Source organism: Geospiza fortis, unplaced genomic scaffold, assembly GCF_000277835.1.
Source record: "Geospiza fortis unplaced genomic scaffold, GeoFor_1.0 scaffold66, whole genome shotgun sequence".
NCBI lineage: Eukaryota > Metazoa > Chordata > Aves > Passeriformes > Thraupidae > Geospiza > Geospiza fortis.
This window is the reverse complement of record NW_005054312.1, coordinates 4,195,829-4,212,422: the sequence shown is the minus strand read 5'-3', so window position 1 is coordinate 4,212,422 and position 16,594 is coordinate 4,195,829. Positions and strand designations below refer to the sequence as shown.

Here is a 16,594-nt window from a genome sequence, read left to right as displayed (position 1 = left end):
CTGACCCTGCTGCAGCCACCTCCCAGGCAGTCCCACAGCACCCTGTGAACTTTGACACTGGTGGAAAAGCTGTACTGATTGGGAGCAGCCCTTGTACCCAGCACTGTGAAGTAGGGCAGCTCAGCCCCAGCTTGGCTCATGCCTCCAGCACTTCCCAGCAGAGACAGGTAGATTGGCAAGAGATGTTTGTACCCTCTAGATTTCCAAGGGAAAGCCATCCCTGTCCTTCATCTAGTGATGTAGGTTTACAGTGAGAGAGGAAGGACATTAAATGTGAGGCATTAATGCAAAACAAAAGGTCTATGAATATTCATTGTATGTTTTATATTGTAATAGTTTCAGCCACCTTGAAACTCCTTGTTTGCTTCCTGCCAACAACAAATGATAGACTTTTACTCACAGAAGTCTTAATGGCAGGCAATTTTCAAAGGCACATTTACTAATGTTTGTGGGAAACAGATGTTAAATGCACCCACTCCCAGAAATCATGATGAAATGCTGGCTCTGAGAAAGCAGGGAGAGACCCAGGTGACTTATCTGGTGCCTCACAGGGAAGCAGCAGCTCCAGCAAAGCTGCAAGTGTGCCAAAACCATGTTTGAAGGATGAATGAGTGTTACATTGCTGAGCCCTATGTGAATATTGGACTCATGGCAAGGGGTGCTCTCTGAAGAGTGAAAGACTGCTCCTTCCCCACAGGCCCTGCAGTACAGAGTTGGGGCTGTGTCAGATGTGTGGAAAAAGCAGTGTAGGAGTGGGTGCCCTGAGAAAGCAAGAGTGAATCATGCGTGCCTTGCACATTAGCCTGTAGTCTCACCTCACCTTTGCCTAGTCAAAGGCTCTCTTTAGCGTTGCGTGGGCAGAAATTAAAACTTACTGAGAAAACTGTGATTGTGACCTTGAAGACAGTGGCAGTCTGCACCTGAGTCCCTCTGCCTGCACCTATATATCTAATACTTCTGGGTGACCAGGGCTATGGCTTTGCTGTTCCTCTGTTGCTGCTTCCCAGACAGTGACAGTGAGGCAGAGGGAGAGGAAATAGTTTGCTCAACTTGGCGTGACAGCTGGCTGGAAGAACGAGGGATAGCACCCAACATTTACACTGCTGCTCCTAATGGCTGGGCTTCCCAAAGATGCATTCCATCTTCCTTCCTGTCTTTTCCATTTTCCCAGTAAATGGGCTGTAAAGTCACAGCAGATTAAAGTTTGTCTAAACCTCCTATAAAATATTGAAGATGCAGCTGGTATTAATCTAGTCCTCTTGTGGTATGAAGTGCAGGTGCAAGGGGACTATACATTTACATGGGGTCTGTGGGCATTTAAAACGTCCCCAAAGATTGATACAGAGATTCTGAGGAATTGGATCCCTCACTGGGTATTAAAAGCTCTTAATTAGTGCTAATGTACACCAAATTAAGGTAGCAATTAGACTGAGCACTTTCATCAGGATGGTGTGTTTTAATAAATTGCGTATTTAACATGACTGCATTTTATTGACTTCAGTAATTGTGTATTTTTCTCTTACAGGACAAGCTTGGATAGAAGGAGATACATGGGACACACAGACAATTAAACACTGAACAGACGCTGTGCTTCAAGTCCCAATATTAGTAAAGGTGAGTGCTGTTAATAGCTTGCTCTTTCTGAATGCCAGGTACTTTCTCTGTATCTCTGTTGGAGCAGCTTAAGTGTGGCTATGGTGTGCTGGAGGCAATAAGAAATACACAGCTCATCTGCCACTGTGTCACCACTGAAGTACTGCAGAAAGTCATCCTTCCTTATGAAACTCCTTATGAAACTGCCCCTAATCTCTGTTGCATTTAGAGGAGCAGAGTGTGAGAAAATAATGCTCTGAGAGGATTTTCTGGAAGGCCCTTCCTGTTAGGTATGTTCTTTTAGGAGATCCCACCACTTTGGTGTAGAGTTGAATGCTGCTTGCAGGTAGTGAACAAAGAAATCTTCTTATGGGAGGCGTACTTGGGAAGGAAGGCAAGCATGCTGAGCCGAGTCTCCATGCCTGCAAGCCAAAGGATGGCCTGCCACACTGCTGGGGAGGGGACACCATGGAGCAACGCCAAGGGGTGGTGATCCTTTGCCACTGGCGCAGCTTAGAGCTTCAGGGATTTTTCCAGGAACACCTTCTCTGGGACAGCCTCTAGAAATCAATACATTTACTTGAAAGAGACTCTAGTCCATGTTTTCTAATACCTTTAAAGGCTACCTGGCACTGGTTCTGGAGAACTTCAAACACATCTGCTTTTAGTTGGTGCATAGTGTATGGCTACAAATGTAGGTGTGAGTAGGCATCATTTCCTGCTCCAGCCACAGGCTAATGTCTAATGTTCTGTAGGAAGTACTGCAGAACTGGTTCTGACATTTTAGAGGAAGCAACAGTTCAGCATCAGTTCAGTGGACAAGTTCTTCATGCATGTTGACAGCAAAGAGATATTTATGTTGAGAGAAGATATACACAGATCATGTGATAGAAGAGCAGTGACTGAAAAAGTGATTTGCATGAGGGCAAGAGAACCTGTAGACATCTCTCTCAATCTCAGTTATTCAGTGTTTTCCATCAAGTATTTGAGATGGAATGAGACTGTGATGAGCAATCTGTCTGAATTTCTATACTGAAACACAAATTGTCTGCAGTAGCCTATTAGGGATGGGCAAGGAAAATGGTTCACACACTTGGTTTCAGTAAAGGGTAGGAGTGACAAAATACAGAAGATGTGAGGATTGAGACTGGTGAAGATTAAGTGCTCCTGAGAGCTCTGACATACTGGCACATGCATGAGATGCTCTTGTCCCATTTGCCACAAGGTAACTCAGACACATCTTGGGCAGCTGTTTTGAGTAGTCTTTTTACCAAGGAAAGTCATCAAACATTGGAAGAGGTGTCCAGGGAGATGGGGAGTCTCAGTCCTTGGAGATATTCATAATTTAATTAATGTGACCCTAAGCGCATGCTCTAACTTTGAAGTTGGATCAGATTTGGAACTGGCCCAGGTTGGAGGCAGTGGGTGCTTGTACTCAGTGAAATCCAGAAGTCCGGTCCAACCTAAGTTTTTCAGTGATTCCATCTTCAAAGCAAAGGTAAAGAAGCAATCTAAGTGAATCCATGGGTTTCAATCCAGTGTTAAAGGAGTATGGGGGTTGAGGGAAATGTTAGTGGCAGCAAAGAGAAAAATTGGAGGCCTTTTGGAGGGGTGTGGTTGGGCAGCTGCCTTTAGAAATGTGAAGTTCAAGGCAGCTGCAAGGCATGCAAAGCAAATGACAAAAGGAAGGAAGTGGCTGGAGAACAAAAAAATGCATTGCCTTAAAAACTAGACTTTATTCCTAACTGATTACAGCAGCTGGGCTGTGTTTCCTGGCTACATTTCTGGAGACTTTTAGCCTCCCCATCCCTTTCCAAGATAAAATTAATGGGGGATACAGGGGAGAGAGAAATGTAGAATAATGTGCCTTAGAAAAAGCTGAACATTTATAGCTACATTTCAGACAAAAACAAATGCATCTCATGTGTCTCACAGGTCTGAGATGGGACAAGCCAGGGAGAGCATCTGTCAGCCTCTGTCTTCTGCAGTTCTGACTGTTCATGTTTGCTTAGCTTTAAATGTCTCCTGCAAAGAACTTAATCTCTCACATATCTGGGGCCTGAAGGAGAGGAGTAAAGGTATTTTTAAAAGGTAGATTAGAACATAGGCATTCAGTTCTTATCACACTTTTATCAGTGTGTAGTAGGAGTAACTCAGATAATTTGCTCTTTGTGTGTATGGCTTAAAAAGAAAAATAGAATGAAAGCCCATCTCTGTGAGTCAAGACTGTCCTTTACTGTCAGTTATTTTAGCCATGGAGCCTGTCATCAGGGACTCCAGGTACCTTCAGCTAATTAGCAAATCTAATTGGAGGCTTGCATTGAGTTCTTCTGATGTGGAAACTGATATGGTTTGTTCTTGGCTTTACCAGCCCAGACATCACTATTGCCCCTGAGCTCCATTCGCTCATCCTGAGTGGAAGAAGTTTGGAATCTGAAAGCCTCAGTGGATGTAGTCTTGATCTGAAGCACAGCATAATGAGAAGTGTAGTGGATTCAGGAGTTACAAATCTGAGCCCAGTACCACTGCTGGGGACAATTTCTCTCCCAAGCAAAGAAGAAGGGAGCCCTTGTTTGTCAAAGCTGAGTGTGCACGTGTTTATGCTACTCCCAGGTTTTTGTAACTGACTGGTTCTTCTGGACAGTGAAGTTTCCAGGATCTGATTGCTCATCGGATTTAAAATCTCCCTTCCCTTCTTATGTCTGGAAAATATTTTAACATATTGAGTGGATGGGCAGGCAGGAGAGATGCAAACAATCATAGCCTATGTTTGTCTTTGAAAATAAAAGTAAACTTGTATTCAGCTCATGTAAATTGGAGCAGTCCCAAGGGAGCTTGCTCACCTTACAGAGGAAGCAGTCCCAGACATGGAAAGGAAAGTAAGGCAGGAATGTGATTTATCAACACTACAAAGCAGCAAGACAGTGTTAGGTTTAGGAGCTGCTGCTTCTTGGACCACAGGCATTGTTTTTCATGTCAGTGACTGTAGTGGGGTGTGTGAATTATGCATAGTGTCACAACAAGGCTAAACTGTTTTGGGTTTTCTTCTTTTTTTTTTTTTAACAAAGTCTACTATAATATGGATCACATAGGTGGGTGCTTAAGGCAGCAGGACTTTGAAATTTCTGAGATAACTTTAAGACTTTGGCTAATTTACCAAGATTTAGCCATTCTATGTTTCACTGGAGCATGTATTTTTAGTGTGGTGATGGGAACATCTAGGTGACACTAATTGTGGGACTCTTGAAATCCCAGTACTCCATTGATTTGTCTGTATTTTCATATCACTCTCTAGTGTCCAAGTCACAGTGGAGCTGAAGGCTCACCTTTCCCACTAAAGGTGGGAAAGAAGAATTTCCCTGCCCAGCTCCTTAGCCTTCTGGACTTCAAGAACCCCTTTTCTCTGTCAGATTTGCAGACATGGCTTTAAACAGTGTCAGGAAGTTGTGGGCATTTCCTACATGCCCACATCTGAGCTCTGTGCCCTACCCCATCTCCTGTAGTCACCATCTTGTCATTGAATTTCTCTGGGCAGAACAATTATGTACCAGGGGTATAAGAAAATAAACTTTTTAAAGAAAAAACATTGTCCTCATTCTCAGGTTTAGATTCAGGTTTGTGTTTCTCCAGAAGCAATTCCTCTAGCAAAGAGAGTTCCCTGGGCAGTACCCAGCCAGCAGAGGCACACTGCTGTCCTGCCCCAGGTACAGGCAGCTGTAGAAGGAAAGCAGCCCACATGAGCTTCTGTGAAATGCCATTTGTGTCTCAGCCTTTCAGCTTTTTCACAAAGAAGGAATTGATTTGATTTTAATCAAGTGAAAGCAGTATACCCAACACACACTGTGTAACAAAAACCTGGCTCTTACCTCAGGCAGCCCCATGCTGGGAGCTCTGCCTGCCATGGATTATCTCTGCTCTTTGGCTAAAGCAGAGCAGTGCCTATGGTCACAGAGGAAAGCATCTTGTGAGGCTCTAGAGCACTCACAGATTTTGTGGTTTAACAAAAACAATGGAGTGAAAGGCAGTTTTATTTCTGGCCTGGAGAAAATCTTGGATAATTTCAGTTTTTTATTTTAAGTGAATTAAATGGACTTTGCTAACATAGCATATCATTAGATGCACGTCTGTTAGGAAATGGCGTTTGCAGTGGAGAAAGGGAATGAGATGCATTAAGAAGCATGTGGGCTTTGGGAAGGCTCCTCTGGGGAGCCAAGCAAACCTGTGTCTCTGTGTTTGCAAATGTATGGCTCCATCTGTGCACAGTGCCATGACTGTGTTGTTTCAGTGGAAGTTTTACTATTTCATGTATTTATTTGTCTGTCCCTCTAGGGTACTTAGTGATGTACTGGCATATTTGGACACATAGTCCCTTCATTACATAAACAGCAAGCAGGAACTTTCCTCCAGTGTAGCCTCACCTGGTGAGGATTTATTCCAACAGAAGCACTGGCCAAGGAGTTTGTTGTCTAAATCAGACACTGAGTTTCAGAACTGGTTAAGATTGCTTAGCATTTTTTTCTGGCCTCAAAAGCTTTCCAACATTGATCCATGGGTTCTTCTAGCAAAGGACCTGTGTAGGGTGGGGCATAGAGCAGCAGGATCTCCCTGGTACAGGAACATCTCACACTGGATGGCAAGCAGGTGCTGTGCCCAGGCTGAGTAACCATGTACGGATGTCTTCCTTGGGCCCTGCCATGTCCTTGCACTGCTGTCATTCCAAGCCCAAGTGTCTACAAGCTTCCCTGAAGCTGTTGTCCATGTTTGTGTGGTGTTCATTCTGTAGAGGAAGACTGTATGAAGATAGCTGTCCCAAATGTCTTTGTGTGTCTTCTAACTGGGCACAGCTTGTTCTGGCTCCTGTTTCAATATGACCTTTTCTCAGTGTGAAATAGACAGGTACATTTAGTGATTCTCAGACTTGACAAGCTTTAAGGAGCAGGGGGAAAAAATTCTTCACGTGTAGAGGCATATTTTTTCCCCAGTATCTCAGTCTGCAAGTAAAGATAGACCTTTGGTCTCCTGCAACCTTCCCCTTCACTTCTGTGTTCGCCTTCAGACCTTAAAGAACGCAAAGGCACCAGGCAGCAATCATTATCTCTTACTAGCCTGTACTGTGTAACCCCTTCAGGTAAGAAAAGAGCTCTTCTCTATAATGAACTCCACAGGGTCTTGGGGGAAATACAAATAGATTGGAGATAGGATTGTGTCATTCCAATAAAAATGAGCGTGCTAAGAAAGCGTTGTTGTTTTGCAGGAGGAATTGGACAAAGGACCTTGAAGACCATGGAGGGAGACTGTCTGAGCTGCATGAAATACCTGATGTTTCTTTTCAATTTCTTTATATTTGTAAGTATTTGGAATTTGCTTTCTTTTCTGGATCCCCATTTCCAGCAGCCTGCTGTTGCCCAGCAGGATAGCTATAGTGTGGTAAAGATGCCACAACAAAGAATATGCCCTCTGTTGTGCACTAGCAATCACTGAGTGTTTTGCAGCATCCAAAGATGCCCAAACATTCAGCAAGGCAGCACAGTGGTCACTGTTGTCTGAGTTATTGCTGTCCTTGACGGGGGAAACCACAGGGAAAGCTGTAACTAATGATGCACATAGTTCATCCTTGAATGGCAGAAGAAATTGTTCTCTAGTCCTGGGTGCCCTGCTGAGGTTTTCACTCAGGACCAGTAATTTCCCTACCACATGTGGAGTCATTCTTAGCTGTTTTTGTTTTTGAAAGGAAGGGCGGGAGTGCCCAGCCACCCTGGCCTCTGTGGCAGGTATGGTTCACGTGAGCCCCTTCACTGTCCTCTACAGATGTGGCAGCAGACCATGACTGTCTTTCCGCAGTACAGAGGGAGCAAACAGTTGGTAGAGTGACGTGTCAAGAAAGAAAGGTGCTTTTGCTGTAAATGATTCATTTATTGAGCAAGAGATACTAAGAGCAGCATGTCAGAAGTCACCTGCACAGCGTGCTTTTGCAGAAATACAAATTCCCCAAATCAACGTCTTTGATCAAAAGATAGCAATGAATCCAGTTTTTCTGCAGCAGTTGTTTTGTGTTGACCTGTCTCCCTCTCTCTCCTGTCCTCGTGCTGTGACAGCTGGGAGGAGCATGCCTGCTGGGACTCGGAATCTGGGTCATTGTGGATCCCACAGGTTTTCGAGAGATAGTGGCTGCCAACCCCCTGCTCTTCACGGGAGCGTACATCATGCTGGCCATGGGAGCAATGCTCTTCCTGCTGGGCTTCCTGGGCTGCTGTGGTGCCATCCGTGAGAACAAATGCCTCCTGCTCTTTGTAAGTGCCCTTGCAGTTTCTGTTGGCCTCTTGGTGCTTCGTAGGGGTGACTGGATAGATGATGCTGGGATAAGCACATGGGTGTCTGCTGTTGTAGCCATTATTCCTTCACATGATAAGTAGGCCTAGGATACTTTTACACACTGCTTCTAATACAGATAATTTGCTTTTTCACCTATATAGATTTGAGCCTAGTTTGGGAATGTATTTTAATCCTTTTAAGCTTTCATTCTAATTGACCCCATTTGGTTCAGTCTTTTTCTACATCTATAAAGTGACCAAAATTGGTCCTTTCTTGGCTACTCAAAACCCACTGTTCCACTTGTAGATTCATTCCTTGGGGGTTCACAACAAAGGAGGGAGCACTAGGGCACAGCCCCTGTGCAAGGGAGCCCCCCATGCCAGCAGAAATGCCCAGCCCAGAACTGCATCACAGCAGTCATTGCTGTTATTGCTGTTCTCAATAGCTGGTCACTCCCTGATATAGCCTCCTCTGCTCCTAAAATTAACCAGATTTGACTGGAAGGCATTGCCAGTTAAGTATTGAAAGACTGAAAGACAGAGACCAAAGACCATTAGTTTTCTTTTCAGTTTCCTTTTTTTTTTTTTCGGGGTGTTTTTTTTTTTTTTTTTTTTGGTGAAATTTGATCTTTAGTTTCTCCCAATGGATCTGGTGGCACTTTGGGTTTGTTGTGGGTTTTGGTTTGGTTTTTTTTCTTTTCTAAAAATCTCGGTCTTACTGTATTTTGTTAGGCTTGTGTCTTGGTCATGCACAGCTGCTTCATGGTTCAGAAAAGGCTCGTCTCTAACTTTAAACAGGACAGGAAAGTCCTCTTTCTTGACTGCAAACCCATCCTTTCCTAGAGATGAGCATGTCTTCACTGAGATAAATTCTCTCTGCCCCTTGGCTCCTACCTGCCTTGAGTTCATAGCCTGCAAATGAGAGCCCTTTTGGGGAAGCCACTCTGGGTTTGATTTCTCGTGATTCATCTCAGAAGTAAATCAGAAAAACAAATGTATCACCTGTCAAGCCTGTGGAGATCTGCCCAGAGGAACCTAATAAAATGGAAAGGATGAGGCCCAATGAGCCTGAAGTTACTTCAAAGCCTGTCCTTGTCAGATTAAGAAACTAAAAGTGAAGTTTGATGAGAAATGTTGCTGTAAGTGAAGAGGAGAGTAATATTTTCAGTCTGTTGCACAGAGACTGGTGACCTGGCTGGAAAAAGGGAGCTCTGGGCCATGTTCTTTCCTGATATACCACCATTTACAGGTTTGAATGTTTCTCCATGTATTTTAGTTATACTCCAGTACACTCAATTTTGTGGTTATTACTTTTCTTACTCCTAGAGGTAGTTCTGAGCCCTGCTGCTTTATTTATTTACCTTCATTATTATTTTATTTTGAACGAAATGTGAGAAAAATATGAGCTGGAAGTAATGCCCCAGACTAGGAGAAACTCTAAAAGTAATTACTGGATAAGGAATTATTGTTCTATTTTGATCAGTCAGATTTTCGAGGGCTTTTTGTATCAACACCAACTTAGCTAAACAGCCAGCCATCTCATGTTCAGCAGTATGAAGCACTTGGATGAGGACCTGGGAGAAGAAATATGTTTCTAACTTCTTTTTTGGGGCCACACCAGCTGATGTTAAAATCAGCCAATCTTAAAACACCTGTGAAACCCAAAGTCTGATAGGAGTAAGTTTTAGACACTGAATAGGCAAAAGATTAATGACTGTATGCCAGAGAGACTGGGAACACTTGCAAAACAGAGAGTGTAAGTCTTCGTGGGGGTGGTACCTGGGGAGAAGTTGCTAGATCAAATCAAGTCCACTTACAAAGTTGTTAAAGAATTGATGAGCCAGAGAGCTGCTTGAGTGAGATTTCAGTGATGCATAATGTATGCCTGAAGCTTTTAGTCCAAATGTAAACAGAAGATAGAAGGGACAAGAGAGATGCGTGTTCTCTCATTCTGGTTTCAATGTTTGCAAGGACTTTTATTTTCATTAAGCTGCTTGTATTTTGGTAAAAAGTAACCCCATCACATGGAACCTAACATGTTGCATTAAGCACAAGGTTGTGGGGTGTTTCTAGATTTCCCGGCATTTGGACCTGGCTCACAAAAATAAAAAGGCACAAACAGTGGCCTGTAAATCAGACATTGAATGACTTGTGCTGAAGGTCCTCTGACTGCAAAACAACACTGTAAAATCAGAATCCAAAGTACTATTGAATGTACAACATTGTGTACCAAGGGAATGAATTCAGCTTTGTTAAAAGAAGAGCCCATGTTAGCTTCATTTGGCTTAGTTTCAAATGCAGACATCCTGTTTTGCACTCCTGTAAAATGGATGTAGTAGCCCCTCGAATTTCTCAGCATGAGAATGCAGGTCCAGGTCCTTTGAGTTAAAGACAGTTGATGCTTTTTTGGAATAGCAGTTCTGAAACTGGAACATTGGACGAGTTATGAAAAATAAACATGAAGCATTAATTTGTGGAAACTTCTGTTAGACCACTTCTGTAAAAGCTCCTGTAACCATCACTTGGAGCTGAGGCAAAATTTTTGACCAGTATGAGAGATTCCATTTCTTAGGATGTTCACTTTGGATGTGAGGAGTATCCATGTTCAAATGTCAAGAATCAAGCCTGAATTTGAATGTGAGGTTATTGTGCCCTATGCATTAACCAGCTGGCTCCTTTGTGCTCTCACATATCAGTAATCAATTTAATTTTTGGAAGGAAAACATTTTAAGCAGATTTTGACCCTTCAAATGCAGAATGGGAGCAAGTTCTGAAACACTGATGATCCATCTTTTTCTCATCAACCCTAACGGCTGCTTGTGAGTTTTTTCCTACTGTAACTTACAAATCTGTAATGCAGAGTGCACAATATAAGTGTAAATCAGTTTGGGAATGATAATGAAGCTTATCACAGATAATCTGGGAATGACTGCTTCCACTTCTGCACAGACCTGTGCTGGAGCTTGGGTGAACATGTTCCTTGCAGTAATCAGTAAATGAAATGCAATTAGCAGGGTGATGGGATTAATCACTTGATCACCACCTTAGACCTTAGTGACTATGCTGAGATCTCTTGATGGATGATGATGTGAATTTGCAAAGCGTCTTTCATTCTCATCACTTGTTCTTTGCCCTCCTGTGGTGAAATTAAAACAGTCTCTGAGCAGGGAAAAAAAGAAGCTACACAGAAAACTCCAGCATTAAGAATAAATTAGAGTGTTAACTAGTTCAGTAAAATCAAGCAACAGCATGCTGTTAAAACCCAAAATCTCTGCTCGTCTGACTTTTCTTGCTTTGTCATTTGAGCCCAGGCTCCTTTTCTTTTTTTTCCACTGCAGAAGAAGGAAGACAAATGTGATAGGGTGGTGCATGCGCTTTTCCAGTGGGGAAAAATCACTTAAAGCTCTGATAATTGACAACAAAACAACATTTTGCCTATTCCAAGCAGATAGTTTGAATTCTTTCTCCATTATTGAAGTGCACAATGCATAGCCTTTCAGACAGTGTTTATAAATAATTGCTTGGGGATCACAATAGTACTTCTGGCCCTGTCTGCCTGTTTTCTGTTTCAGAAAGACCTTCTATAAACTTCTCTCACACACACACAAAAATCCAGACTTCTCTTGTGTTTATTTTTACTTGTTGCTTCATCTATCTTCACTGGTAACATGTACCAAGTTTATTACCCTCGACATGATGTGGTCTTACAGGGTTCTCCTTCACTTTTGCCTTTCTCACAGAATGGCAAAATCTGAGTTAATGTCTTAACATTTACTCAGTTCTGTAAAATAATGTCAAAGTCTATGGGCAAATTCTTGGCCAGTTTGAATTTTAGACAGGCTGATTTAAATGGTAATTTCTCTTTAAAAAATGTCCACCTAGTTCAGACTTATGGTTACTCAAGTCCATGATTTTCTCTACAAGAATAAATGCCATTTTGGGAGAGAATATGAATCTATCCACTTTCTGCTCTGTTCCTATAGCTATTCCTCAGCACCAACATTCATTGTTTTAAGGATGTTAAATGGCACATCCCTGTTTGTTCTTTTTACTGGTTCGTAATGATTGAAGCAGCATCAAATTAGCACAAGTCATCAGTGTCACTGAGAATTGGTCACAAGAGCAGGCAGAATCTGAAGTGGAAGCCCACAGGAGTCCCATCACTCATCCTGGGCTAGAAACACTCCCAAGTACCTGAGTGTTCTGGGTAGACAAGGTCCCAGGAACAGCACCCTCCCAGCAGCATGTCCCCGTCTCTGGGGATGAGACCTCTGAAGTGCATCTGATGTACTTCTCTGGGGTGGGGGGGTGAAGGTACAGTGGATCACCCGGGCTTGGTAACCTCATCTAAACAAGGTGCCTTTGGCAAGACTGAAAACCAAACTTTTAGATTGAAGCAGCAGAAGGTTGCAAAGACAACAGGATGAAATATAGTTCCAGCTTAGACTGGACAGCCATGTGCCTCTCTGTTTTGCTTTCCTTCCCTTTTTGTAAAATTATGATGACATAAGTGTAAAGAGTTTCACTTCAACCTGGAGGCCTGTTTCCCTTTTACTATCTTTTAAAGTGCAGGCTGTGCTTTCTGTCAAGTCTGCAGCATGCCCTTATCTTAAGGATGTGAATACGCACACTTTGGATACCATACGAGACAGGGATGATATTTGCATAACCAAATTAAGTTACTGTGGTGTGTTATCAACTTTCTGTAGAGGTCCTGCGTGGTTAGTACTTCACTCAGCACAACCCCATTGTGCGTGGGGGATATTAACCAAGGCTAATTTTGTCCTGAAATGAAAACAGTCCGTTTTAGGTCACAGGTATAAATATTTGAGGTATATCCCACTTCCTCCTTCCACACAACATAAGCTGTGATTATTTTAGAGTAAAACTGTGTTGTTTGTATTGCAACCAGGGGTGAGTGTGTGCATTGACATGTGATACCTGCACTTGTGTCTGGACAGCATAACCTCTGTGAGCATGTCCACAATTATATTACTTTTCCATCAAAGCAGGCTTTACTGTTTTAACCTGGCGCAGGTTTATCAGGGGATGCTATGGGTTCTGTAACCTTATACACTTTTACTCATTAGAACCAGGCAAAAGTGTCACGAGCTCCCATGTCCTGTGATGAGGTCAGAGAGAGAATGTGTGTGCTTCAAGTGACTCTCTCATACAGTTTCTTAATTGTCAAGGCGAAAAAAAAGTTTCCTCAGTTATTTTTTCCATCTCTTGGTGATTAGTAAAACTCTGTATTCCTACTACCTATTGCAGACATTTAATGCTACGTTTGTGGTTTTTATCTTCTCTCTTCCAGTTCTTCATGTTTATTTTGTTAATCTTCCTGGCGGAGCTTTCAGCTGCAATCCTGGCTTTTATATTCAGAGAAAATGTAAGTATCTGATGGTGGGCAATCTCTGGACCCCAGTGGGGTTATACACAGCTGGAGCAGAGTGTTAGACAGTGGCTGATTTGTCTGTACAGTGGCTGTTTCAAATATCAGCAAACCTCGTTCATTACTAGCCTGTCTGCAGAACTGCCAGCACGTCAGGGAATGCTAACTAACCTGGCTGGTGCAGGAAGGAGAGTTTATGGTGACACACTTATCCCTGAAGTTTTTAGTGTCTTTTAAAGTCTTCCTGACTCTCTTGCAGCCAAACCAGCTGCACACTCCATCAGAGAGAAGTTTTATCATAAAGTCACACTGTGATTAAAAGCAACTATTTTCCTTTTTCAATATAATATGGATGTAATATTAATTGCTGAAAACTCCTGTTTTCCAGACAGAGCTGATGCTTGCTCTGCAGTGCAAAGAAATCTCTTATGAATCTTCTAATCATATTCATTCTTGATCTTCCGTGTTCTGCTGCTCACCAGACTCCTACCAATGTTGCTTGTAAGATATCCCCTCTGACCTGCCCTAAGCAAATCCCACCCCACTTATTGCCCTGCTTAGATTTGTCCTTCTCTCCAAAGCTTCATATGATGTAGCCTTTCTCTATTCTTCTGCAATGAATATTGTTATATGGCCATCATCCCTGCCCTGGACTAGTGGTAAACTTCTATTACAGTAGTAATAACCACAGTCTCATTTCTTTCTCTAAACAGCAAAGGTCTGTGGATATTTTTTTCATGTTCACACATATGCAAAGGAGAGCCTGACTGAAGTAGGTCCATCCTTCTTGGAATGATGGCTGTGAAAAAACATTGGCTGGCAGAGGTGGTCACTAGTGACTGTTAGTATTTATTTTGCTTATTTTGCCCCTGCCAGTAGCAAGAGAACATACAGCACATTTGCTGTACTGAGTGTGAGAGAAATGTGGCAGGAGCAAAGAAGGGCCATGTATAATGATGATTTTCTTAAAGCAGTATATGCTTCTAATTGTATTCATTTTTGATAGAAAAAAATCAAAACTTAGGAAGCTCACAGCAAGAGAGTGTGGTATTTGTATAGTAGATGGGCTTGGGAGGAGGTAGTGAGAGGACTTTCTTCTATTTCTGAGTTGGTGGTCTTTTGTCTTTACCTCAGATCTGAAGGCAGCGGGGAAGAGATGGCACTCTGCACATAGAATGGGTACTCCATTCCAGTTCAGGCTTTGAGAGCATGCCCTTATAGAAACACCTTTAAACATATTGCAGTATGGGGGGTCTGGTGGTCATTACAGCTCTGCTGTTGGGCGGTTTTAGAGAATTCCTTTGTGACAGAGATGGAACACGGTCCCTGGGGAGCAGGGGCTGGGTGAGCAGCTCCCAGCTGATGGCTCCTACCTCCCCACTTCTCTGTGGGAAACTGGTAAAAGGTACAAGAAACTGCCCAGGCTTGCTGCAAGTCCTGGGATTGTCCTCTTCTATTACAGCTTGCTTCTGGGCAAAGCATTGGTACCTTCCACTCCCATGGGAGCCACAGGACATTAAGATCATGTTATCTTGCAAGATAAGGTCACAGTGGTTATTCTAGACTTCTGTGGCATCTGGCAGTGTTTTGTGAGATAAGACTTGAAGGGGAACAAACTTCTATCTTTCTTGAGCTTGTCTCCTTGTTTGTAGCACCAGCTTCCCACTCTGTCAGAATGATTGACAGGAAGGGCTTAAATGAGAAGGAATGAAGAACGTCAGATCCCAGCATAGCTGGAGATGGCTCTATGCAGAAGTCAAACTTGATCTGCGAGTTCTTGTGGTTTGTTCTCTCCTCAGAGAGAAAAAATATACCCTTGTTTTGGTGTTGCTGTAAATTGTGGTGGTAGGTTGTCTGACTTGGAAGCTGCTTGTGGCCAATTTTGCTGTCACCTCTGAGTTAGGGTGAGCTATATGGATGTACAGAGGTGGTCTTTCATTGATCCCATGGTGGGAAGAATACTTCACAGTAGCAATTTAAGGTCAAGATCAGATTTGCTTTTCTCTTGCTTGCGAAATATATTACTTTCAGGGCATGTGATGGCAAATGCACACTTAGCCAATTTAAATTTCTTCAAAGCTTACCAAGCAGGATTCTGTGATGGTTGCTGCACCAGTCCTTATGGCTGTGGCCTCTCTGGGTGTGTAAAATGAGACAAAAGACACTTTATCTGTTTGCTTTACAGATAATGTTCAGTGCAGCTTTCTCTTGTGGAGTTTTACACTCAAACCAGCTCCCAAACACTCAATGGGGTTAAATTATTAACAGCTAAGGGAGTGAGAGAAATCAAGAGACAAAAATAAGGGAGAAAAGAGATGTTTTCTGCTGAAATTTGACATGAGAGGAAGACTTAGTGAAACAGAGCGAGGTGGTGGGGTAGGTGAAGGTGGTGTTCACAAAGGTGAACTACTGTGATCTGCAAATCCAGCTGCACTTCCAAAGAGCTATTTAAAAACAGTCTCTGAAGAAGAAGTCTGCTGTTAATTAGCTAGGTTATTACCAGAGTTTATCTTCCTTAGAAAAGGAGGTTTTGGGGGTGGAGAACCCTTTATCATCTAGAAGATTCTCCATCAAATAATGACTTCTGTGAACACTAGAGAGAGACTCTGAAAGAGCAATAGGAATTGCTCTTTATATGCCATTGAGAGGTCTAGATGGGAAAAACCTTGGAGGGATATTTGATTCTTAGTGAACTGTCTTAGCAAGCAAGAAAGCAGGATGGTATGGAACAGAAGAGTCCAGTGGCAGACTTCGGGTGGAGTCCAGATGTTTGAATTTTTAGCTCCAGTTCTAACACCTAATAAGAAAGCCACCTTGGATTCTAGTGCCTCTATGTCCTCAGACATAAGGCAAAAGCTAAAGAATGTGAACCTTCCTCAGCTGAGCAGACAGAGGTGTCTCAGATGGAAGGCATGGTAGGAGTGGGAAGTGCAGCACTGGTGACTGCACTTCCATGCCCTGTACTGTACCAGACCCAGCAGAATGCTCCAGGCCAATGTAGATGGGCAGGAGTGTGTCCTGTTCCCCAAGCAGACACCACAAAGGCAGGTTCTTGCACAGCATTCAGTATCCTTGAGCACAGCACAGCATGAGGAGGCTGTGACCTTCCTGGGCAGTGCCAGCATGCCTCTGTTGTGCAGAAATGCCCTCCTTTTTCTAAACCCCTTTTATCTGGCTGCACTAATCCCAGCAAAGCTATTTTCTGACCAGTGTGACAAAGCAGTCTTACTTCATTCACTGCCATGTAAATGTGCTGCACTGGAGGCACCCCGCCCAAAACACAGCTGAACAGCTCCTT

General features: G+C 43.0%; 1 protein-coding gene across 6 annotated transcripts in view; it reads left to right on the top strand.

Annotated features, from left to right (window-relative positions):
* Positions 1 to 16,594, top strand: part of TSPAN18 (tetraspanin 18) — a 120,083-nt gene that overhangs the window by 91,960 nt on the left and 11,529 nt on the right. For 3 of the 6 annotated variants that reach the window (XM_031055745.1, XM_031055746.1, XM_005419477.2), the window contains 4 exons: positions 1,526 to 1,614; positions 6,848 to 6,939; positions 7,689 to 7,883; positions 13,219 to 13,293. In XM_031055745.1, the coding sequence (XP_030911605.1) occupies positions 6,877 to 6,939; positions 7,689 to 7,883; positions 13,219 to 13,293 (333 nt within the window). In that variant the 5' untranslated portion in view covers positions 1,526 to 1,614; positions 6,848 to 6,876. Of the gene's footprint in view, positions 1 to 123; positions 168 to 1,525; positions 1,615 to 6,847; positions 6,940 to 7,688; positions 7,884 to 13,218; positions 13,294 to 16,594 lie in introns of those variants that run through there. The other 3 variants (XM_031055748.1, XM_031055747.1, XM_031055749.1) reach the window with 3 other exon arrangements.